At 36.5% G+C, this 24,515-nt stretch overlaps 3 protein-coding genes and 1 pseudogene across 4 annotated transcripts; 2 read left to right on the top strand and 2 right to left on the bottom strand.

The window, feature by feature from the left end:
* On the top strand, window positions 1–4,887 carry LOC145631465 (DEAD-box ATP-dependent RNA helicase 7-like). Its single transcript, XM_081683554.1, has 14 exons — window positions 1–592; window positions 1,439–1,573; window positions 1,697–1,837; window positions 1,959–2,070; window positions 2,246–2,316; window positions 2,504–2,658; window positions 2,750–2,861; window positions 2,945–3,046; window positions 3,203–3,263; window positions 3,349–3,517; window positions 3,609–3,705; window positions 3,796–3,893; window positions 4,230–4,363; window positions 4,469–4,887. Exons 1-14 carry the CDS (start codon window positions 125–127, stop codon window positions 4,666–4,668), a joined length of 2,055 nt encoding a protein of 684 aa, XP_081539680.1. The 5' UTR covers window positions 1–124; the 3' UTR covers window positions 4,669–4,887.
* A 1,026-nt stretch (window positions 4,888–5,913) lies between these two features.
* LOC145630007 (mitochondrial metalloendopeptidase OMA1-like) lies at window positions 5,914–9,643 on the bottom strand. Its single transcript, XM_081682250.1, has 3 exons — window positions 8,335–9,643; window positions 8,048–8,196; window positions 5,914–6,408 (listed from the first exon to the last, which is right to left on the bottom strand). The coding sequence occupies exons 1-3, from the start codon at window positions 9,271–9,273 to the stop codon at window positions 6,159–6,161; spliced, it is 1,338 nt and encodes a 445-aa protein (XP_081538376.1). The 5' UTR covers window positions 9,274–9,643; the 3' UTR covers window positions 5,914–6,158.
* Window positions 9,644–10,989: 1,346 nt separating this feature from the next.
* On the top strand, window positions 10,990–24,161 carry LOC145630008 (pentatricopeptide repeat-containing protein At5g66520 pseudogene; annotated as a pseudogene). The gene is made up of 5 exons (XR_014111996.1): window positions 10,990–13,007; window positions 13,232–13,387; window positions 13,677–13,778; window positions 19,849–20,038; window positions 24,065–24,161. The product of XR_014111996.1 is annotated as a pentatricopeptide repeat-containing protein At5g66520 pseudogene (transcript).
* On the bottom strand, window positions 21,524–23,953 carry LOC145630009 (alpha-L-fucosidase 1-like). Its single transcript, XM_081682251.1, has 3 exons — window positions 23,319–23,953; window positions 22,980–23,219; window positions 21,524–22,709 (listed from the first exon to the last, which is right to left on the bottom strand). The coding sequence occupies exons 1-3, from the start codon at window positions 23,918–23,920 to the stop codon at window positions 22,031–22,033; spliced, it is 1,521 nt and encodes a 506-aa protein (XP_081538377.1). The 5' UTR covers window positions 23,921–23,953; the 3' UTR covers window positions 21,524–22,030.
* Window positions 24,162–24,515: the final 354 nt, after the last annotated feature.

A 24,515-nucleotide genomic window follows, 5' to 3' on the forward strand; every position in this document is an offset into this window, starting at 1 on the left:
CTAACCGTCTTCTCCCTCTTTCCCTCCTTCTGCAATTCAGAAAGAGGAATTTCGTCGCCATTAAACCTTCAATCTCTCTCCTCCATTTTTCAATCTCCTTCATTTTCTCTCTCCTCCAAATTTAATGCCTTCATTACCAATGATGATCGATTCCGTTACCCCAGAAACCCTAAAAAAGGAGAAGAAGATGAAGTCGGAAACCCTAGATTCCGACAGCACCAAAAAGGAGAAGAGCAGCAGTAAGAAGGAGAAGAGTAGCAGCAAGAAGGAGAAGAGCAGCAGTAAGAAGGATAAAGATGAGAAGAAGAAGAAACGTAAAGCTGTTGATTTAGATGATTTATCTGATAAAAGTGATACTAGCTCTGAATTAGTTCAGGCGGTTGATTTAAACCCTAAAAAAGCTAAAATAATGGAGGTTGTTGATGATGATGAAATTGAAAACCCTTATTCTCTTTCGAATTTTCGGCTTTCGAAACCGTTGAAGGATGCTTTGATTTCGAAAGGGATTAAGGCGTTGTTTCCCATTCAAGCTATGACATTCAATGATGTTTTTGATGGGTGTGATTTGGTCGGTCGTGCTCGTACTGGTCAGGTGTGTATTCATCTTTTGATTTTTCGAGCTTTGATTCTTAATTTTTTAAATTTTTTTTAATTTTTTTTTAATGATTTATGAATTTGATTTTGGTTGTATTATTATGGTGTTTGTATGAAAATTTATTCTTGAGCTTGATTATAGTGTATTACTGGTTTGTATGAAGAATTTTTACTGAACAAAGTTGTATGATTTTATTGGTTTCATGATTATTTATCACCAAGTTTAATTTTAGTGCTTTTATGATATGATTCATATGAAGTACTCCGTATGTTATTAGGATTAGTATGGGAAGCAGAGTTGTGGAATTCAAAGTTTGAATTTTTATGTGATTGGCATTGTGTTATAGGTTCATCTTATAATCTGTTTTGGGAATTTGTGAAATTCAATGACTGACTTTATGAAGAAAAGGATGAATGAATGTATTTTAATTTATTTTGCTGCTTAGATAGGCAAGCTAATTGGTTAATACACACTATATAGCTTTTGCTAAGTATTTTAATTCAATTTTGATATGTATGTAGTAGAAGATAGTAGACTCTGTCGTATTTGATGGTTTGAAGACTTTTAACCTATTTTGTGAGGAGGTTGGTATTAGAAAAATCCTATATTTCTTGACTATGGATGTGTAGTGTATTTGTCATTGAAAAATGAAGATAATTAACTATTATTATGAGGTTTTACTGTTTTAGTGAGATAATGTTCTGAAACTACAGGGTCTTGAGCTCATTACTTGCCTTATTCTTATGTTGCGAATCATTGTTGTATGTGTATAGTTGACCAAAATTTCTTATGGGCTTTTTATTTGTTTACTGCCGAAACAATTAACTCACCGTCAATATACAGGGTAAGACACTTGCTTTTGTATTGCCAATAGTAGAGTCTTTAGTGAATGGGCGCACCAAAGCTTTAAGGAAAACTGGCCATGGAAGGCTACCAAGCGTCTTGGTTCTCCTACCCACCAGGGAATTGGCAACTCAGGTACGGTGCAGAAGATGCACTTCAAATAAATTTTTGCCCCTATGTCCCTAATGTCCACAAGATTGATTAACATTTAAAATCTAATTTAGTTCATTTGTTTATTTCTACTTTGTTTGTGTGAAGGTGCTAGCTGATTTTCAAGTTTATGGAGGCGCCGTAGGGCTCTCGGCTTGCAGTGTATACGGGGGAGCACCCTTTCATTCTCAGATTAGCAGCTTAAATAGAGGTGTTGATATTGTTGTGGGGACACCTGGTCGTGTAAAGGTATTGTTTTTCTGTATGATGTATCATGCAAACCTGATATTGTTTAATGTTTAGCTCTTGCCTTAATTGATTCTTGCACTTGTGTCTCTATTTCTTATCTTGTTTGTGAATGTCTTTATAGGATCTTTTAGAGAAGGGTGTTCTTAAACTTGGTTCACTGCTATTCCGTGTCCTTGACGAGGCTGATGAGATGTTGAAAATGGGTTTCATGGATGATGTTAAACTAATATTGGGTAACCCACATCTAACTATATCCATTTAAAACTTATTGCTGTCTGCCTATAAGTTTCTATATTATCCCTTGCTAAGTTTGTACTTTGTAGTACCTCCAATCCCATCCATCTTTTGTCAAAATTTTAATTACCATTTTTCTACATTTTTTTGACAACCTATCTACTGCTTTTTCAGAAAAAGTTGATGACTTTAACAAAGTTCAGACACTTCTTTTTAGTGCTACCTTACCCAACTGGGTCAAAGAGGTTTGTATTTCCCTTAACATTTTAATTGATTAGAAACTTTTTATGCAATGAAAGTTTAGCCTAGTTATTTTATGTGTAAAATATTGTTGTGTACTGATTTGCGGTATAAAATCAATGTTTTGCCTTCAATAGAATTTGGTGATAAATATCTATTTTGTGTTCTAAACAAAGCTGTTGTCTTGTCAAGATTTCTCGAACATTTCTCAAGCCTGCTAAGAAAACCATAGATCTGGTAAGTGATCAGAAAATGAAGGCCAGCACCAGTGTTAGGCACATTGTTATACCATGCTCTTCCTCTGCAATGGCTGATCTCATCCCAGATATAATACGGTGCTATGCTAGGTTGGTTTGTTGTTTCATTCAGTTAATTCTACGCAGAAGCCCCTTGGCTCCTTACTAGCTAGCAACTTATATCTTTATCCTGTATATTCAGTGGAGGTCGTTCAATTGTTTTTACGGAGACAAAAGAATTTGCTTCTCGACTTTCCGGGTTGTTGACTGGAGCGCGGCCTTTGCATGGAGATATACAACAAACACAACGAGAGGTATATCAATGAAGTGACTTTATACAATAGTTCTTGTTGATGCGATGTGGAAATTTAACTAACCTGGGATTTGCTAATTTTAGGTCACCCTTAAAGGATTCAGATCAGGAAAATTTATGACACTTGTAGCAACAAATGTAGCAGCAAGAGGTCTGGATATTAATGATGTGCAGCTAATCATCCAAGTGAGTATAGTGTTCTTGTACTCATCTTGTATTATGACTGTTAAACTTTATATTTATGATTAATGATTACCGTAAACTTTTCTTTGTTATATTTGGGTTTGTGTGAACCACCACCCCAAATCAATTGGGACTAAGGCTTTGATGTTGTTGTTGCAGTGTGAACCTCCACGCGATGTTGAAGCCTACATCCATCGTTCTGGCCGGACAGGCAGGGCTGGTATGTGATCTTGATGGATGCTTTTTAAGTCTGTTTGAGCCGCTGTCATTGTGGACACTTATCTAAGTGATGATGGTAATTTCAGGTAATACGGGGATTGCTGTGATGCTTTATGATCCAAAGAAAGCCAGTGTCAATAAAATAGAAAGAGATTCTGGTGTTAAATTTGAGCATTTATCTGCCCCCCAGCCTGCTGATGTTGCCAAAGCAGTTGGTGTTGAGACAGCAGAGGCTATCACCCAAATATCCAACAGGTAGTACATTTTTTATAACTCTTCATTTACCTATATATGACGCCTAAACTGCAGTCATCTTATAAAGATGTACCCTTTTTTCTGCGTTCAGTGTTATTCCTTCTTTCAAGGATGCTGCCGAGGAGCTTTTGAGTACATCTGGTCTATCTGCTGTGGAAATAATTGCAAAAGCACTTGCCAAGGCGGCTGTAAGCTTCTTTATCTGATCTTTGCATTGATGCTGTGTTGGTTGAGATTTCTCTTAAATTAAATTTGATGAGGTATGCATCTTTGGACAGGGTTACTCGGATATAAAGGAAAGATCACTTCTTACAGGCATGGAGGGTTGTGTAACTTTACTTCTTGAAGTAGGTGGGAAAGAGATTTATAATCCAACGTAAGTTTTGATATTACTGACATTTGGACAGGATTTGCTGTTGAACCTTGCCTTTTGTTTTTGATTGGTTACTTTTAGCAACAAGATGCTCCCCTACCTAGTTATATATACATTGTGTTTGTTCGAGTTGACTTTTCTAACAAGTTCAGATAAATAGAAATGGAAAGTTACTGTCTTTTATAGCAGTTTGAAACAAACCAAATTAGAAAGTAAGATACTAAAAACAATGAGAATGCAACAGAGAGATGCCGTATTATTTGCTGACTAGTGCTTTCAGCAATTGCTACTTGTGAACTGGTTCTTACAATGCTGGTTTTAACTTTTTACTCTATCCAGCTTTGTCTATACTATGTTGAAGAGGTTCTTGCCCGAGCAGAAAGCAAACGAAGTGATGGGTGTGGCCCTCACTGCTGATAAGCGAGGGGCTGTTTTTGACGTCCAAGCTGATGATTTGGAAACTTTTCTTGTTGGTAAGTAGATCTTACACATTTCTGTCAACTAAGATTCTTTCTTTTGCTGAGTTAAGATGCTCTTGAGGGCTATTTGAATTTGCTCTAACACTGGTTACTATCCAGGCTCAGAAAGTGCTACAGGGGTGAGCTTGGATGTGGTTAAAACCTTGCCTCCATTGGAGGAAAGAGATATGTTTAGAGGAAGACAAGGCTATGGAGGTGGTTCTAGATTCGGTGGAAGAGGTGGCCGTGGCGGCGGATATTCAGATAGAAGGTACAGCTCTAATGGGTATGGTGGTGGAAGAGGGAGAGGTCGTCGTTAAGTGTTGTAGAATACAAAAATATCAAGAGAGGATTCTCATCTCATCGTGCACAAAGGTGCAAAAAGTTTTGATGACGAAAAGCATGTGTTGTATTTTTTTTTTCTTTTCTATTTTCATTTTGAATTTATTAATATTCTTAATTTTTCTTTTTGAGATCTCATTTTTGGGGTGATAAAAATACATAACCTGATTAATTGGAAACTCTAGTTAAGCAATGCATTTACATGGGTCAATACCTAAATACACAATTAATCGCAAATTTTGTTGTATCATCTTTAGATTAATGTAAGTTGTTTTCGTTCACGGTAGCTATCATCTTACTGTACTCCGTAATTGACTACTAGTTAATAAAATGGAACGTGTTCATGTCAAAGTGTTGTCCAATAGTCTAACAGGGGAATAAAAACATAGTCAATAGGAGGATGATTTACAATATGACTGAAAAGCATGTATAAAAGAAAATCATGTTAGATTGCAAAAACTTGTGTGTTCTTATACTACAATCCAAATCGGTTCGAAAAAATATCCATTTTTGTTAGGGTTCTTCTAAACAAGAGAAATGTACTTGAGCATTCAATTTAGAATCAATTCCTTGTCGTCAACCAAATATTTTTCGAGCAGTTAAGCTGTTACTGTTAGTAGTTTTTCAATGATGCTGTTGACAGTCCCTTGACACCGATTACCATCTGCAGCAATAAAAATAAAACCAGATTATGCCAATTATACGAACCTAATTCTCATGATAATATGAGTAATTACATTGCAATCAAAATTCACACTTGTTTTTGCTATTCTAAACTTTATTTTATACGGGGGACTTAAAGCATTATCGTATAATCAATATATTTAATGTAATGTAAAATAAGATTGGCAAGAAAAGCCCTCATATAATCAAATTGAATAAATGGAGTAATATAAACCCGAAAACTGTTATCATTGAAATTCAAAGCAAGTGTAAAATTGCCAACCAAAAACCATGAATTGGAAAGTAGAAAAACGATTGAGTATGAAAATACCTCGACTCAATGCGTCAGACTCACAAGAGTAGATCTCTTCTTGGTTGTTCGTGTTGCATTTGATTCTTGACAGTACTGCAGCTCTAATCACTTCTGCTATGCTTCGTCCTATTTTGTCACCATTTTCTCCAGAAAATCAGATTTTCAATGAATTTGTGATTGAAACTGGGAGGTTTTACAATCAGATTGAATAATGGGAGATTTTTTTAATTTTAATATTAGAGATGTATATAGAAATAATTTGATTTACATGGATAAAATTACAGTTATTAGTTTTAACTAATATTTGTTCAATGAGTCCAGTCGATAAAACTGGTTTCCATTGAAAGGCACATCCAAAATTGTGGGCGAAAACGCAAATCACATTGGAGTCCCGAATGGAAAAACTTGAACAGATGAATTCCATAAAAGATTCAAGAGTTATTTTGAAAACCACAAAACAGGCCAAGTTGCTGGAGATACAGATGTTTATGGTTACAGAAAGCCTTCAATTGCATGCCCTGCAGCAACTTCACGGTATATATTCACTGCTTCCTCCATTATATGAGCTCGAACTAATAGCTGTGCTCTTGTTTTCCCAGACGGATGGGTTGAAAGATAATCCCTTAGTCCGGATTCACCAGAGATCTTTCCAAGCTTCTCATATACCCGGGGTGCAGCTCGTGGGTCGTATCCAGCAGAAGCCATCAGAAGAAGTCCAATGTAATCTGCTTCTATTTCCATCCTACACGATAGACACAAAAAATAGATGCCAAAAAAGCCTAAGCAATTTTGAAATTTGTAGCAGCAAGTTCCATCTTGACAAATAAGAACCAGAACGATACAAAAACATTTGATTACTAAACAATGACTAGATAGAAATTGTCAAATGAAGGGCAACAAATTACATTAAGAACACATGCTAAATATGGACTTCTCTTCTTAATAGCACCATTGTATAAAAACTACAACAGAGAGGGGAGAGGGATGTGAAATAGGAGAGAACAATGTCCTTGCCAAAAACCCAAGATTATTAAGAATATGCAAGGTAGTCAGAAAGGTTTATAACAAAACGATTATGGAGGAATAAAATTGTTGATACGATCACTAAATGTTGGAGTAGTAGTATTGAGTATTGACAATAAACAGGAAGATTAACACCTGTGGCATACAAGTGATGAGCTATAATGATCGCAATGAATTTTAAAATGCCTTACGGTCCATAATTATAATTGGGTTAAAACTTAAAAGCATGATCAAAGGCACAGGACGAACACAACTAATTATATCCAAGAAATGCCCTTTGCTGGAAACACAGTTTGATTGAGGAAAGAAAAACAACATTAACTTTCAAGTGGCATGAAAGCTTTAAAGAAGAGGAATAAATAAAATCCGAAAAGGAAGAGCTTATGAGTCATTAAGTCAGACACTTCTAACCAAGTCAAGATCAACAGATAGAAACATGAGTATAATTGGAAAATATAATTGGAAAACATATCAAAATATTTCCTGGAATTTCCAACTTTAACAGGTTGCAATCCCTGTCTCAGGTAACTACACATAACATGTATACAAAGGTGAAAGCTATTTTTCGCTATCTATAATCTGAGGTTCCACCACTAAAAGGGCACCAGAGAGTCTGAGAGTGGATGTCAAGATTGATAATAATGTCTGATGAAACAAGTTAAATGTTACAAAGTATGTGCAGTAACAGTGTGACATAAAAGCAGCTAGATGGCCTAGACGACTAACTTCAATTAATTAAAGATCTAAGGCCTAATATGAAATGACGAAGAATTATTATACCATATGACCAGTTGTGCATAGTCACTAATGTTTGAACACAATCCTCTCCAGTAAGTCCAGTCAGTCAGTCACCTTACTACTCTCCAGCTAGGTTGCACAAAAACGGGTACGGATACCATCCCTATGCCTCCCACGAGTCCCACCCCAATTTAAATCAGAAAATGGTAATTCAAAGTTCACTAGGAAACCATCCCTCTTTAATTATCTTCTCTTTTATTCAGTTCTCAGAAAACAAAAAGACAATCAAGAAATTAAAATACTATGACAGAATTCACCAAAACCATCAGAGTCTAGTAATTTTTGCTCAATTTCTCCTTCTTTGTGAAGCTTATGATATGCCCTCAGGTGTACGAAGGATTCTGATAATACTTATACGTACAACGTAGCAGTATGAGAAGACAATTCAACTCTCAGTTATTATTTTATTGTAGGACAGGACCTTATGTTTTAAGGAAATTTATAAATAGAGGTTGAAAATAGAAGAAACTGAAAATTATGTCATGCAAAGGGATTTTTACTCCATAAAGAACATGCTATAGGAAATTATCAAAATAACATATTAAGAGTAACAGACTTACTTTCGAGAAAAAGGAAGCCTCAGTAAAAGATTTGACATTGCATTGGCAAAATCAGGCGCGATGAATTGAACAAGGATCAGTTGTAAGATTGCAAGCCACAAGTTCTTTGTAATCTGTTCTGCAGAATGTCTAGCCACAGCATGCCCAACCTGACAAAAAAGACACCCACATAAAATTGACATCCACCATGGAAGAGACCTGACATATCAACACTAATGATCAAACAATTCTTTCAAAACACAAGAAAGAACAACATAACAATTTCGCAAACCAAAGTAATTGCATACCTCATGTCCAATGATTGTAGCTACTTCAACATCCGAGTTAAAATGCTTGAGCAATCCAGTAAAAACAACAATCTTCCCACCGGGCAAACAAAAGGCGTTGACAACCGGTTCATCAACCACCAAAACTTCCCAATTCATCCCTTCCAAATGCTCAGTATTTGCCTTAGCATTATGCTCCCTCCCCTTCTTCCTACTATCCTTAACCCAATTATCATCAAGCACCTCCTCCTCCTTACGCCAACTCTCAACTGCATTCTCTTCCAGCTTATCAGTTAACACCTTCTGAGTTTCGTGTCCATTAGCCTCGTTATAGCTACCGCCTTCCACGGCATAGCCTGGATCACTCCACACTTGCTCATGGCTAATCCCTCTCTGCAATGACTCAATGATTTCTTTAGATATCAACCTAACCCTCACACTATCAGGGTGTATTGCAGGCAAAATTTTCCCCTTATATTGTTTCTTCAACTTTTCAAATTCACTTTCCCCAATTTGCCTCTCTAGGGTTTTTGACAAAAGGACCAAATGCTTCCTCTTTGTATAGGGCACAATCTCAGAATTCCCAAAATAAACAGTAATCACAACACCAGAACCAATCACAATTACAATGAACAAATGCCTAGGATTCTGAAACCATGATTTAAAACCTCTTGGCTTAAAATGATACATTTGGTTTCTGTCAACATAGTAATTTCTCCTAGTAATACCAGAAATCAAGCTACTTTGATTATTCTTTAACCCATTAAAATTCCCAAATTTTGAAGAAATTGAAGGTGACCCAAATAACCCAGAAGACTTAAATTGATTGCAAAATAAAGAAGATGAACTGGAATCAACTCTTGGGGCAGGAGATTGAACTGGGGTTTTAGGCAATAATCTAGAACTAAAGCATCTGAAAGTACTGTAAACAAACCTTGATCTTCTGTACCATGACGCCATGATTTTAGGGGAAGAAAATGTGCTTATCTTTGATCAAAATTCTTCAATTACTGGATCATTTATGAACTGGGTTTCAAGAAAAACGATCGATTTTTCGTATATTGAATTTGTTACAAGATTAACGATGCTGGAGGAAAGTTAAGTTTTTTTGTTTGAAGAAAACTTCGTTTCTTGAATGGCAAGAAGGGCGTGAATTATATTGAAGATTTAAAGCTAAAATAAGGGTGGTGATGTAGAAGAATCTGGAAGTTTGAAGCCATTGTCTGTGAATTTTGGGAGCCTTGGAGGTGATTATTGATTATTTAAATTGGTTTTACCCGGAAAAGGTGACAAGCTTTTATTTCTTCAAAAGAAACTCCGAATAATTTGTCAAAAATGGAAACGGGTCTATTATTTGATTGGCAATCTAATTTAATTGAACTATAGAGTAGAACTACAAGCTATAATCAATTAACTACTAAAAGCGAATCTATAGAGACATTTGTCAATATGTTATTAAAAAATTTCCCGCCAAAAGTACTTTCTCAAAACATCATTGTTGATTAAGGAAAAAATAAATTACATCTAAATTACGACATAATTTGTTTTATATAAAATATTTTAAATATTTTCTCTTGCATGGTTTTATTTTTGATATACTCTATATTTTTTTATACTCAAGTCATTATATTAAAAATTTTATAATAAAATTATCAAAAATATTTAACAACCGTGCATTGCACGAGATTTAACCTAGTGCTATATAAACACCAAAAAACAAGCTATAATGCTATATAAACACCAAAAAACAAGCTATAATGCTATATGCCTATATCTATATACTGGTAGAGTAGTAGTACAAAATATTTCAAATGTTCAAGTTAAAATCAAGGATATTTAGGGTAATATTGTAATACTCATATAATAGAGGTAGTGAATTATTTGATCGTACTTTAAAATGGATGATATAAATTAAAGTTGATTGTGATCGTCTTGATTTGAATTCAAATAGACATATATAGCTAAGTCGCTACAATTCCTATTCCATATAATATGTTTATGGACAAAAATAGGAAGTCAAGAAAGTTACTCAATCCATTAAATACAATTTGACACAACTGATTTGATTGTCGCTTTTACAATCTTATACTCCGAGTAAAGTATTCAACTTATATAAAGATGAATCGTTTAAATCTCGTTGAATAACCTGTCAAACTAAATAACATTAGGTTTAGGGTTGTTTCACTTGCTTAGCACCAACACTAAAATCATTAAAACTAAATTCCATTAGTATTTTTTTTTAGAAATTGAAAAAACTATGTAAGTTACCCTCGATATATAATTCACTATAGGAAAAAAAAAAGTTCCATACTACCAAAGAGGATGTTACTTAAATTTTTGCCCAAATTTAGTTGAAGGGCACTATTTGATTTTCCTAGCAAGTAGCAACAATAAAAAATTGCGTGATTAGTTAGAATAAAAAAGAAAACTTTGACCAATATTATTGGTGGGTAAGATTTAACATTATGTGAAAATTTATAATCGTGTTAGATTTTCTTACTAATAATTTAACTAGTAGTTTACTACAAATTACAAAAGATGTAGACTATATTGAAGTGAACTAAATTAAATCAAATGGAAGAAATTGGAACTAAAAAAAAAAAAAAAAGCCTAATTATTCTATAGGGTTTAATTCTTGGTTCTCATTATTGACATTTACAAATAATCTCATCACAAATGTAGAATTTGGAATCTTTAGCTTTCACTAATTTTACAGTTTATAACGACTCTTTGAATACTAATGTAACCGCGCAAAAGTTCTGGGAAATCTGCAACAATGATAGAACCCATTACTTCATGGTTCAAAATCTCAATTTCCCGGTTATTAAATCAATGCAAAAGCATGAAACAGCTCAAAAGGATTCATGCCCAAATTCTTAAAACCCCTAAAATTTCAGAATCAGACCGTTATTTTCTCACTACTCGTCTACTCTTCTTTTGCGCCATTTCTGAAGCAGGTTCCCTTTCTTATGCTAACAAAGTTTTTACTCATTTGGAAAGACCAAATCTTTATGTTTATAATGCTTTAATTAGAGCTTATTCTAGTAAATTATATTCTGGGCAGTTCATTGATTCTTACCCCTCTTTAAATCTGTATATTCAAATGCTAAGAAATGGGATTTACCCTGATAATCTTACTTTCACATTTATCTTAAAGGAGTGTAGTAGAAGGGTTGATGGGTTAATGGGTTTGGCTGTTTTATCACAAGTTGTGAGATTTGGGTTTAATTATGATTTATATGTTGAAAATTGTATGATTAGTTTGTTGTGTGAATGTGGGTTTTTGAGTTGTGCACAGAAGCTGTTTGATGAAATGCCTGAGAGAGATGTTGTTTCGTGGAATTCGATGATTGTTGGGCGTTTGAAAAATGGGGAGCTTGGTTTAGCATTGAGTATGTTTAGGAAAATGGAGGAACGGAATATTTTTACCTGGAATTCTATGATATCGGGTTTTGTTCAAGCTGGCAAGCCAAAGGTTGCTTTGGAGTTGTTTCAAGAAATGCAGCTGATGAGGGATGGTGTAATTTGGCCTGATAAGATGACGTTTGCTAGTGTTATTTCGGCTTGTGCATCTCTTGGCGCAATTCACTATGGTGATTGGGTGTATGATTATCTTCAGAAGAGTGGGTTGGAGATTGATATGGTGACTGCAACAGCATTGATTGACATGTATGGTAAATGTGGTCGTGTGGATAAAGCAGTCAAAACCTTCAGAGATATGCCTAAGAAAGATGTTATGGCTTGGACTGCCATGATCTCAGCCTATGCTCTTCATGGGTTTGGGAAAGAAGCTTTGGATCTTCTAAATCAGATGGAAAAGCTTGGAGTAAAGCCTAATCATGTTACTTTTGTTGGAATTTTGTCAGCATGTGCTCATGCTGGCTTAGTAGAGGAGGGCCGCCTGTGCTTTGACATGATGACACATGTTTACTCTATTGAACCCCGTGCTTATCACTATGCTTGTATGGTTGATATGCTTAGTCGAGCCTCGCTCTTTGATGAGGCAGAAAAGCTTATCAATGGCATGCCAATGGACCCAGATGCCTATGTTTGGGGTGCTTTGCTCGGTGGTTGCCAAATGCACAAGAATGTAGAGCTAGGGGAGAAGGTTGCTTTGAGATTGATTGAATTGGATCCCCTGAATCATGCTTTCTACATCAACCTTTGTGATATATATGCTAAAGCTGGTAGATTTGATGATGTAAAGAATATAAGAAACTTCATGCAAGAGAAGGGAATCATGAAGGCTATGCCAGGCTCCAGCATGATTGAAATTGATGGTGTTGCTCATGAATTTTCTGTTAGAGGATCACCTGAACTTGTGATGGATGAACTAGTTTGTTTATTGAGTAGACTTAATTATAAGATGAAGATAGGCTCTCACGGAAATGATCTGGATGAATTTAGTCAATAATTGTGAATGTTTATTGATATTATGGGATATTGGGATGTGAATGTTTTCAGTAGCTTGAATTAAACAACTGCGCCCTAGTTGATAAACTGAGAATCACCCCTATTGCTTTCTTTACTTCCAAAAAAAATAGGGGAAAGCATTGCAAGCATGCCAATGAGAATGATCATCATTCCAAACCTCTATTGCCAAATGTCAAGGAGCCTTGCGCTGCTTTCAGAAAAGTTACTCTCTCAGAATTCAGAAGCACGTCAAGACCAGAACTTCTTGTATCATTATAAAGGTAACATCTTTTGCCATACATGAAAAGGATGTAACTTGTCATGTTATCATATTCTTGACAGCTCCTGATTATAGTTCAAGTTAAAGAATTTCAGATCAAAGGATACTGTGTAGCTCCATAATAGAGTACTTTTCTTGGTCTGAGTAGTACACTGCTTGACTGCTTCTTTGACACGAATTTCATGCTTAAAACATCTTCAATGAAGCTATCTTGGACTTGGACAGGTTTCTAAATCATGAATGAGAATGCATCGTCCACATCTACAGCTCTAATCTAGATGAGAACCAGCTGTTGCTTTCACAATAAACAGTCTGTGCTAGTGTTGCTAGATGCTATTTCAATTTCTAAACAGAAGATGGAAGTGTTAGACGATTAAAATTGTAAGTGCTGGGATTGGTCATTTAAGCAAAATATTTGCCGTTCCTTGTTTCGGGCTCAAAAGTATTGTTTCTAGTTAGCATCACTTTTTAGCTTGTAAATTAGATGACTTGATCTTTAGTTTGATAACACTGCTACACAATTAGCATGTTTTGCAATTGCTTTCATGTAGAAGTTGCTGAGAGGTGGATGCAACAAGCAAATGTTTTGTGCCTGTTTGACATATAATGATGATCTGACTTTCTTGTTATTTATAGATTTGCTCTGATAACTGAATCAATTCTGATGCAGCCTCCAAATTTCACAGAATATGACCTCATTCAAGATTATGAGATTATCTACTGTACAGTTATTGCCCTCTGCACACAGAAGCATGCCAAACATATTATCAGGGTATGAAATGTTGACATTTTGCTTTGATTCAGAGTAGCGTAGCAAACTTGGTTGATATTTGAAAGTTTAGTGCTCTCTGCACGTAGAAGCATGCGAGACAGTGTAATAGACCGACTTTAGGGGGTAATTAAGTAAAAGACAAATTTAATTAAGAAGAAGAGAAGGAAAGAAAGCAATCAGCTTTTTGTATGTTTTAGGAAAATTTGTCAGAAAAAACCTTTTAAAAGGCTCATTTTGCAAGAAAAAACCTTTTAAAGCATTCTTTGTTTAAAAAAACCTCGACGATCACTTTTTTTGTTGAATGAAACCTGAGTCTTCTTTTCCGGCTTTGACCATGACTTTCAGGCGTTGACTCCCCTATTTTCCTACTTGCTGCCCTTTATTTTGTTATTTGCACTCCCCTTCTAATTGTTCCCCTAATTTTCCCTCCAACTAAGTTGCTCTGTATTCCCTCTCTCATCTCTCTCTCCTCTACTCCATGAATGCTCTGCAAAACTATCCCATCAAAATGGGTTTCTCCCTCTCTCTCTCTGCTCGCAATTAATACATGATCAATAAAATACGGTAAGTGTTAAGTAATCTATTGTATGTTCGAAAATAGCCCAAAAAAATTGGGGTTTTACTTTGTTCAAGACAAGCAAAGTTGCTCACTTTTTTTTTACTGTATTCAATGGGTAAAGGTCGAAGGAAGACGACGCTTGGACGCAAATCAAACTTTCCCAATTACGTAGTGAAGTACAAAGCCAGGTATGTTCTTCATTTGCGCAATTTGCGTGTCAATTGGTAGATAATATCACCAAAAATCAGCGTAAATCAAACATAATTAACCTAATTGTTGTTGGTTGCTCATTGATTTTGATCTGTGATGGCTTAATTGATACATGCAAACTTGTTTTTGCTTATAAATTGATTTGAATTGTGACTTTGTTGCCCTAGATAATTGAATTTCTGGAATTTTGTTGTTGTTGGTGTGTTTATCAGGTTTAATGGTAGAGTAAATGTGTTTGAACCTCGATTTATATTCATGGAACCTATTAACATTAGGATGTACTATGGTGGTCATTTTGTGACTAAGAAAAACACTACAACTTATGAGAGAAAACCAAATGTAGACCCAACAAAGTGGGGGATGGCATTACGTGTGAATGTGGAGGAGGTTTGCTATTTTGAGTTTGCATACTGGATTAAGTCTGATTTAGGCTTTGATGAGATTGGGGAAATTTGGTATAGAAAAAAGGGATGCTCTTTACACACTGGGAGGGCTAAAATAGAGGGAGATAAAGACATAGCAGAGTTTCTTGATGCACCTGAGAAGGATGGCTTTTACCACTTGTATGTTGTGCATGCAGAGAAGGTGGATGATGTTAATAGGAGGTTAATATATGGGCCAGGTGTTGGTTTTTATACAGATAGTGAGAGCATTAGTGAGAAAGGCAGTGAGATGGCAAGCAATGGGGGTAGTGTGTCATTAAATAATGTAGAGGGGGGTCCACAAACACAAAAAGAGCATGACTCTCAAACTAAAAACCCTAGATCTGAGTTGCCTGGTAGTCAAAGTGCATTTCACCAAACAGTTTCTGAAAATGTTCTCCCTCTCAAAAAAACAAAGCTTCCAATAATTTCTGCAACCAAAAAACCACCCACCCAAATTATTGACATAAGTACCCCTTCCAATTCTGCCAATAGCTTCCCTGTTCTTCCAGATTTAGGGGTTCTTCCTACACTGTCTACATTGCCAGAAACAAACCCAGAAATAGGCATTGAACAATTGATGCTCAATGATTTTGAATTTACAAACCTGACTGATACAGATGATGATGAGGAGTTAGCTGGGGGTGAGGAGTTAGCAGGGGGTGAGGATTTAGTGGAAGATGATGCTGATTTAAGTGAGAATGATTATGAGGACAAAGATGATGATGATTTGTTTGATGAGTTTGTGGATCATGACATACAAGAGAGGGTGACTAGGAGTTTAGGGGGTCTGTCAACTGCAGTTTTAGATGATGGTGGATATGATGTTGAGGATGGTTTGCAGATTGGAGATGATGAGGACATTGTGGACTCAGATGGTGAAGTACTTAGTGAGGTAGGTTCTGATGATGAGGGGCCAGTGTATCCTGAGTTCAACCCAGAGGTTGATTTCAAGGGCAAAGTGGTGTTGACTAAAGGCTTGAAATTCCCAACTAACAAGTGCTTTAGGAGGGCTTTACAATATCATGCAATTGACCATGGTTATGACTTTTATTTTCTACATAACAACAACCAAAGAGTGAGTGCATATTGTGCTCATAGATGTGGGTGTCCTTGGAAGAGAGCTAGAATTTTGGAATGCACATGCAAGGCAAAAAGAAAGTGTAGGTTTAAGATACATTGCAGAAAGTTAAAAGGTGAGGCAACTTGGCAAATTAAGAGTTTAAGGCTTAAGCATATATGTGGGCACCAAGTTAAGAACTCAAAGATAACTTCACAGTACCTAGCTGAGAGGTACCTTGAAGACTGGAGGGATGACCCCACTTGGAAGTTAGGTGCATTCATTAAAAGGGCAAGAAGAGAGTGTAAAGTAGAAATAGGCTACTACTTAGCATGGTATGCTAGGCAGAGGGCTTTCAAGATGATTTTTGGAGATGCAGATTTAGAATATGAGAAGGTTTGGGACTATGCAGCTGCCATATTGAAGTATAACCCAGGTAGTACAGCAATTGTGAAGGTAGATGGAGTGCAAAACCCCCAACCTGTATTCCAGAGATTATATGTGTGCTTGCAAGCCTGCAAGCAGGGATTCATGGCAGGATGCAGACCCATCTTGGGAGTGGATGGTGCTCACTTGAAGGGGGCATATCCAGGCATCCTTTTGACAGCAGTAGGGAAAGATGGCAACAACAACATCTTCCCTGTAGCCTGGGCAGTTGTAGAGGTGGAAAATGGAGAGACTTGGACCTGGTTTTTGGAGCTACTAAGGAAGGACATTGCATCAGTTGCAGATTCTGTCACTTGGGTTCATGAAGCTGATGAACTCACTTACATGAGTGACAGGCAAAAGGTAATTATATTGCTAAATGTTTAGTCCATTTTTCATATCAATATCAAATTTAGTTTGCTAATTGCTTGCTGGAATATTTGGAAACAGGGACTATTGGATGCATTTGCTACAGTGATGCCTAATGCAGATACTAGGTACTGTTGTAGGCACATTTGGAGCAATTTCAAGAATAAATTCCCTGGGACTGTATACAAGGAGCATTTTTGGAAAGCTGCAAGATCAACTACAGAGGTACATGGCATAGTGTAGTATTCTTTGGTTACATATACATATTATTCTAAGACCCTAACACTTGTTATGTTGCTGTTGTTGTCCATAGCATCATTTCAAGCAGCATATGGAACAGATCAAGAAGCTCAGTGCAGATGCATACAACTACTTAAATGCCATTCCACCTGCTCATTGGTCAAGGCACAAGTTCAGCTCTCATTCCAAGTCAGGGATGCTCTTGAACAACTGTTGTGAGAGCTTCAACAATGTTCTCAGAGAAGCTAGAACTAAGCCTATTCTGCAACTGATGGAGTGGGTAAGAAGATATGTTATGGGAAGGTTTTTTGCAAAAAAGGAAGGGCTCAAGCATTTCACTGGTTTGATTATGCCAACTGTTTTGAAGTTTGTGCATAGAGGTTTGCAACAAGTGTCCAACATGAGGGTTACTCAAGCTGACTTGATGGAATTTGAATGTGATGACTCAGAAGACACTTATGTTGTAAACCTAGAAACCAAATCTTGCAGCTGCAACAGATGGACACTTATGGGTATTCCCTGCTGGCATGCACTTGCCTGTATTCAATTGAGAAGGCTGGACATAGAGCAGTTCATTCACCCAGCTTATCATGTGGAGACATACACCAAGACATATGCTCCAACCTTTAAAGCAATGCCAGGTCATCAACAATGGGAAGTCACCCCTTATCCAAAACCATTACCTCCTCCTCACAGAAACCTACCTGGAAGGCCTTCAAGTAAAAAGAGGAAGAAAGAAGCTGGAGAAGAGAAAAAAATGAAGACTGTGAAAAGGGCAAAAGTGCAAAATAAATGTTCTAACTGTGGTGGGTTGGGGCATTACAAGAATAAGTGCCCAACCCCACCTATTGAAAAGCCAAAGAGGCCTCCAGGAAGACCAAAGAAAGGTGCAGCAACAGGGCAACCAGTAACAGGGCAAGCAGCAGAAGCTACCTCATCTCAGCCTTCACAGCAGACCATCTCACTGTCTGCACCACATGGAACCCAGAATGGTACCTGAATATTGCTATGAAGCTTAACATGTTTATTGTTTTGTTAAAAAATTTGTGTACTTGGTCATAATAGTGTTTATGTGAACAATGTTGCAACTTTTGCCTTTACCAAGCTTAACAACATTGGTACTTGGAACAAATTTTTTGTGAACAAACTCATGATGTGGAGATCTGTTTATGATCACATCATTTTGTGTAATGTTATGAATGATTTCAAAATTATTGTAGCTATAAATAAGCTGTTTTTGCTTGCTTTGTTTTGGGTTAGTTATACCACTAATCAAATAGTATAAAGGACTAATTAAGGAACATGAACCAAAAATTGTTTGATACCAAAAGCTTGTTTTTTTTATTCGATAATAAGGGGTACAAAATACACAAAATGCTTAGCTTTTCAATTAACTTAAACCCCCCACCAAAATAGCCAAGTCTACTTAGCTAAAAACAACAACTTACCTACCTTAGCCCCTACATACTTACCAAACCACCAGCCCTAGCATTCTAACTACATAAACATTTTCATCACCACACTAACAAACACAGAGACAACAACACAAATGACAGGTAGCTTAAACCCCCCTTGCTGCATCTCTGGTGCAGAGCTTCTTTGCATCCCCCTTTGAAGATTGTTATGATCTTCAAGGCAAGCATTTCTAGCCTTCATAATAGTCAACTCGGTTGCCCTCCTATGCCTCTCAGCAAGCAGCACATTAATCACATCACGCTGCCACTCTGTTTGCTCCTCATCCAGCCATTTGAAAGTGTTGCAACCTCTTTCTCCGGTGTCGTGGTTGTACTTTTTGCAAGCCTCGAACCTTCTTCCCGGATTTTCATGTGTCCAAGAGGTCCTCTTCGCACAGGGAAAGCCACAACCGCAATTCACCATTTTACCTACAAAATTATACAAAAGAAAACAGAGGTATTAGAGATAAGAGAAGAACCCAATTGGAGATTTGAACACCATAGTTGTGAAAGAAATTGCTGAAGAACCCTATTTTACCTTTTGATTGATCTGATTTTGGGGGGAAATTTGCCCTCATTCGAAATGAAGTGATTTGGGGAGGGCTATCCTAGAATATATATAGGAGGGAAATAAGGGAGACAAAAAAAAGGAGGGAAAAATTAGATGCTGTAGGCTGCAAGTAGGAAAATAGGGGAGTCAACGCCTGAAAGTCATGGTCAAAGCCGGAAAAGAAGACTCAGGTTTCATTCAACAAAAAAAGTGATCGTCGAGGTTTTTTTAAACAAAGAATGCTTTAAAAGGTTTTTTCTTGCAAAATGAGCCTTTTAAAAGGTTTTTTCTGACAAATTTTCCTATGTTTTATTATGGTTTTTCCATTTTTGTTAAGTAGTCACATGTAAGCTTTAAGGTCAACCTTAGTATAAGTAAGTTAGTATGTGCAACATAGAAGGTAGGCAGAAATTGAGTGAACCTCTTGAGAGACTTGTAGCCTCAAGCTACTAAAGAGATTTGTAGCCTAAAGCTACTGAGAGATTCATAACCTCAAGTTATGACTATCCTTATGTAATCCAACCTTCAATCAATCAAATGTTCAAGCTTTTAGCCTTAAATTAATATTCTTTGTGTTAATCTTGGGGTCAGAAACCTGGTCTATAACAGACAGCTAATTGGTGTGTGAAGCTGATTGTTGTCTAGCAAAGCATGGTATTATTGGTATCGAGTTGTTTGTTGTATGTTTGACAGTCTTTCAGCTTTTTTCTCGCTCTTTTAAGAGTTACAACTTATCCTCATCTTGATCTTATCTTATGGTTCTGTTTTTTTTGGTGTTAGTTGAGAGAGTTTAGGATGCTCTAATTGTTTGGAGTAGAAATTGGCTCCTTTCCAGTGAAGGCAAGTTAAAGCTGTAAAAGTGTGACAAATTAAACCTCCAAAGTTCTCACAAGCTTGAATCTGGAGGATATAGTTGAAAGAAACTATGTGAGACCTAGGTGCAAAGGAAGTTGTCCTGATCACTTTTCAAGTAAGTATGTTTGAATTTCAGTTCCTGAATCTTTTCTGATGAAAGGTCATGCCCTTAATCCTTTTAAAATATATGGTTGAACCATCTTGCAAGTATAATGGTTTTTAAGTTCATGAATTTCATCTGAAATTTGTAACAGATGTAAAATATTCACTATATGAAGTGCATGTCATTATTGGCTCCCCTGCCCTGGGATGGAGGTAGACCATGGTTGTTTTCATAATGGTAGCACGATTAACATTTGCATTGCCTTCATGATAGAAAAGTGAAGTGAAAGGTAAATAAAAGGAAAAGAGAAAATAAAGAGCTAAACTCTTTATACCTAAATGTTAGGCGCTAAATAAAATAAAGTACGATCTTTATCTTTTAAGAGTGAAAAAAGTTAGAAATATTGAGGAAAAGTATGACCTTCTTGTTCTGAGTCTACCCCTGTTTAATGGCTACAATTAACCAATAGTCTTACTCTATTATATGATTAGAATGTCAAACAACAAAATGTAACTAGCTATAAGCATAAGACAGTGACCTTCAAAATGCCAAAAAAATATACTTCCTCCGTTCTTTTATTATTGCACCACTTGCCATTTTTGGAAGTTTCACAAATATTGCACCATTTCCTCTTTAGGAAAAAAATTATTTGTGTTCACACTACAAATACCCAACATACCCTTGCTTTTCCACATTTACTTTTTAGTTTATTAATATGTCACATGGGCAATTTTGTATTTTTACCTTTCTCTCTCTTACTTTTTTCCACTACCAAACTATTTGTACCCAGCAATAATAAAAAAACGGAGGAAGTAGAAGAAATGTATAGTACAATGTAGAGATCATGAACCTATTTTGGGAATGAGAGTAAACATATGCCACTTGAAAGAAAAAGGTGAAAGTATATGATAATATGATTGTAATGTGAATAATTTAAAGCACTCTTTTTATCACACATTGACTAAGCAAATAAAATGCTGTTTGATATGGATTTCTCTATACCTCATTTATAGCAAATTCAATAATACTCTGTAAATGGTTTTCTGTGAGCGTGTCATTACTATATTTCTACATTCCCCTTTGTCTCAAATTGATTGTTCCATTGCCTTTTTACACCATTCGTAAGGAAGGTTAAAACCTGCTCATGCTTCGCACATAATTTGTTCTTCCTATTCTTCTTCTTTTGAGTACATCTTCTTTATTGAAATAACAGTTCATTTTATTTTTTTATCTCTGCACTTTTTATCTTCTAGAGCCTTTTCTACGGATTACCTAATCATAATCTTCATTCATGGGAATCTTATAAAGTCAAGTGTGATACTGATTAGTGATTACTGACAGTTACACTCACACACCGACAGTATAGCATGATCCTAACAACTCCACGTGTGTTTCACTAATTCTGTAGACTTCTGCTACACATTTCATTGCTTTTTTGAGTAGTACTTTTTTAGTGTTATTGTTCACCTTAATTATAGAAGAGTTTACTGTAAAATGTAAAAAGTGCTGGATTTCATTTAACTCTCATTGAGTTATTGGGATGCTTACACTATATTCCATATTAGAGTTAAAAATAAGTACTCCCGTGACTCCATTATAGGAAAAATAAAATTTAAGCATGAAGAATAAGTACTTTGTAGTTCGTAGTATGGATTGAGTTAGGAACTAACAAGTGCACGCGCCCACACTTTACATGCGCGAGTGCATGTAATGGCCGGATGATATGGGGGCCTTGCGCATGTAGATAATGTCCACTTCTAGCCAAGTTTATTGTAGGAGTGCTTCAAATACCACTTGGAAAACCAACACATGTAAACCTTGTGAAGTTTCCTTGCACTTCCTAAATCTTTTTTGGGAGTTTGGATATACAGATAGACAAAGACAGGAATATTGAGTAAAACAAAGCTCCCATTAATTTTGTGTACGTCTGTGAAACATTTTGTTGCCTTATGTTGTCATTATTCACCTAAATCAATGAAGAAAGCACATAATTCTTGTTTTCACTCAAATCTCATTGGGATGATTATAAGGGTCGAGAAACAATCCAACAGAAGAGATCAAAGGCAAGTCCCGTGACTTTACTACCCTGATCTTCACCCTCTTGGCATGCACACCCCCAACTCCCAACCAATGAAGCCTTTTATACCCTACGGTTGTCCCTTTTGCAACCTGCTTTCCGTCTACGTATATCTCATGCTGTTGGATCCTCTGACCTAGCCCGATTGCCTCTTGGATCATGATTACATTGAATCTAAGCCCTTGATTATCCGCCCTTATCTCAATCCATTTGTCTTCCTTGTCATCTTCACTAGGTGCCCAATAAGTCCATAAGTGGTCCTGATCGAGCACATTTTCTGGTCCAAAACTACTTCCTTTTCCCCCCCTTTGGCTACTTGATTTAACTAAGCACTTCTGCGCTAAATTCTGAGAGAAAATTGTGTTGATTGCATTTCGGAACTCTGTCAGCCGTCTGATGTCAATTTCGGAGATGAGACCACTGGAGTTTGGTGGTACATTTAGTAGTAATACACAGTTTCTTCCTACAGAATTGTAGTATATTTCTAGGAGCTCACTTAGCTTCTTTGGTTCTTCAGATTTATGCCAAAACCACCCTGGTCGAATCGATACGTCACATTCTGGTGGTAACCAGTCTGTTCCTTCAGAATCTCCAGTGCTAAGATAGCTGCACTTTTAACAGAAATCAGTTGTTGATGACACAAACATCACATAAACCATATTTGCATGATACAAAATTATAAACTCAAAATAAACCAGAAAAATAAACATTCTTTTTTTGATATACTAGCATTCCTGTAAGACAGTATACTGTATTTGCTGCATCTGGAGGAGTGGAAAATGATTGGGATGGTTTGAAGCCATTCAATCAAATTTCTACTATGAGTAATAAACCATACTACTTTTGTTTTACCATTTATGCATAAGGAATACTCACTCAACAATGCTGGCATTGCCGATTGACAACGATGTCCTGTTAATTGTAGACCAGCATGTGTTCCCAGCAAATCCTTTTTCATTTCCCACCCATCTGACGTCTGGACCGGCATCAGAAAATATGTTGATTGAACTCTGGAGCTCCTTAACCATTGCAAACCAATCCCAAAAATAGTAGGACATGTTTGGTGCATTAGAACCTTTGGCTCCATCAAACCAAATCTCTTTGATACCTCCATATCTGTGATAACAGAACAACTCACATTAATTAGTCTGATGAGTTTCCGAGTCCAAGTAACATAGCTACCTAGTGAGTAATTTCAATAGTGGACTTAGTTACCTGGTTAGAAGCTCTTGTAATTGAGCAAGGTAGTACTCATTATACGCCTTCTCGTTGCCATATCTCTTATCATGTCTATCCCATGGGGAAAGGTACAGCCCTGCATCAATTCCATGAGCCTTGGCTGCAGTAACAAACTCCTGAACAACATCCCCATGACCCTGTTTCCAAGGGCTCTGGGCAACAGAATGGTCAGTGTACTTAGAAGGCCATAAACAGAACCCATCGTGGTGCTTAGCTGTAAGAATGGCCAATGATATCCCTGTCTCAGCTGCAACCCTGAACCATTGGTCAGGGTTCAGTCGAGTCGGGTTGAAAACGGCTGGTGATTCATGGCCGGTGCCCCATTCGGAGTCAGTGAAGGTGTTGACACCGAAGTGGAAGAACATTATTATCTCTCTTTGTTGCCATTTTAGTTGGGAGTATGAAGGGAGTGGTAGGATTGGCAAAGGTGGTGGTATTGCTGGTTTTTGTAGGGAAGTTGTAGGAATAATAAAACCAAATAGGTGTATGAGGAGGAGCAGAAAGTATAAAGGAATACAGACATTAGCCATTTGTACTTTTTGCTCTTCTTTTAAAAACATTAGGCCATACATACACATGTTATATAGATGTGGAACAGTGGAAGTCTACCTGTTGCCTCATGGCTTATCTATTAATAAAGTAGGAATAACATTTTTTTGAAATTAATATTGCTTTCTCTATGTAAACCTGAAAACTAACTCTTAAATTGAAAAACTGTGAAGGGAACTGATAGGTTGAGCTCCAGAAAATTTTGCTAATCCCCGATCACCACCACTAGAGGCGTGTTCGAAGTACCGCCACAGTCCACGGCTATCCAAGGTATTGTCAAAGTTATTAACCACGATAATATTTGAATTGTTACCATACATATCTAATGACATGAGATTTAATTGTTTTGTTGGTCTTTAAGATTAACTAGTAGTTACACACTTCGGTATCTAGTACTATAGTGAGTAATGAGTATAGTCTACAATAGTAGAAAGCTTATAGAATCAATAGATTGATTAAAAACCATGATGCATTCTAGCTTGCTTTTTTATGCCTTTCCTGATTCAAAATCTAAATTTCACATTCTATACTATGAACTTTTTATGAGGTTGTGTATGGTTGTATAACTTGAAAACAAAAACTCATACTTTGGTGTTAATCCTAATTAGTTGGTCAAAACTTTCA

The sequence above is a fragment of the Chenopodium album genome, chromosome 5, assembly GCF_948465745.1.
Source record: "Chenopodium album chromosome 5, dcCheAlbu1.1, whole genome shotgun sequence".
NCBI lineage: Eukaryota > Viridiplantae > Streptophyta > Magnoliopsida > Caryophyllales > Amaranthaceae > Chenopodium > Chenopodium album.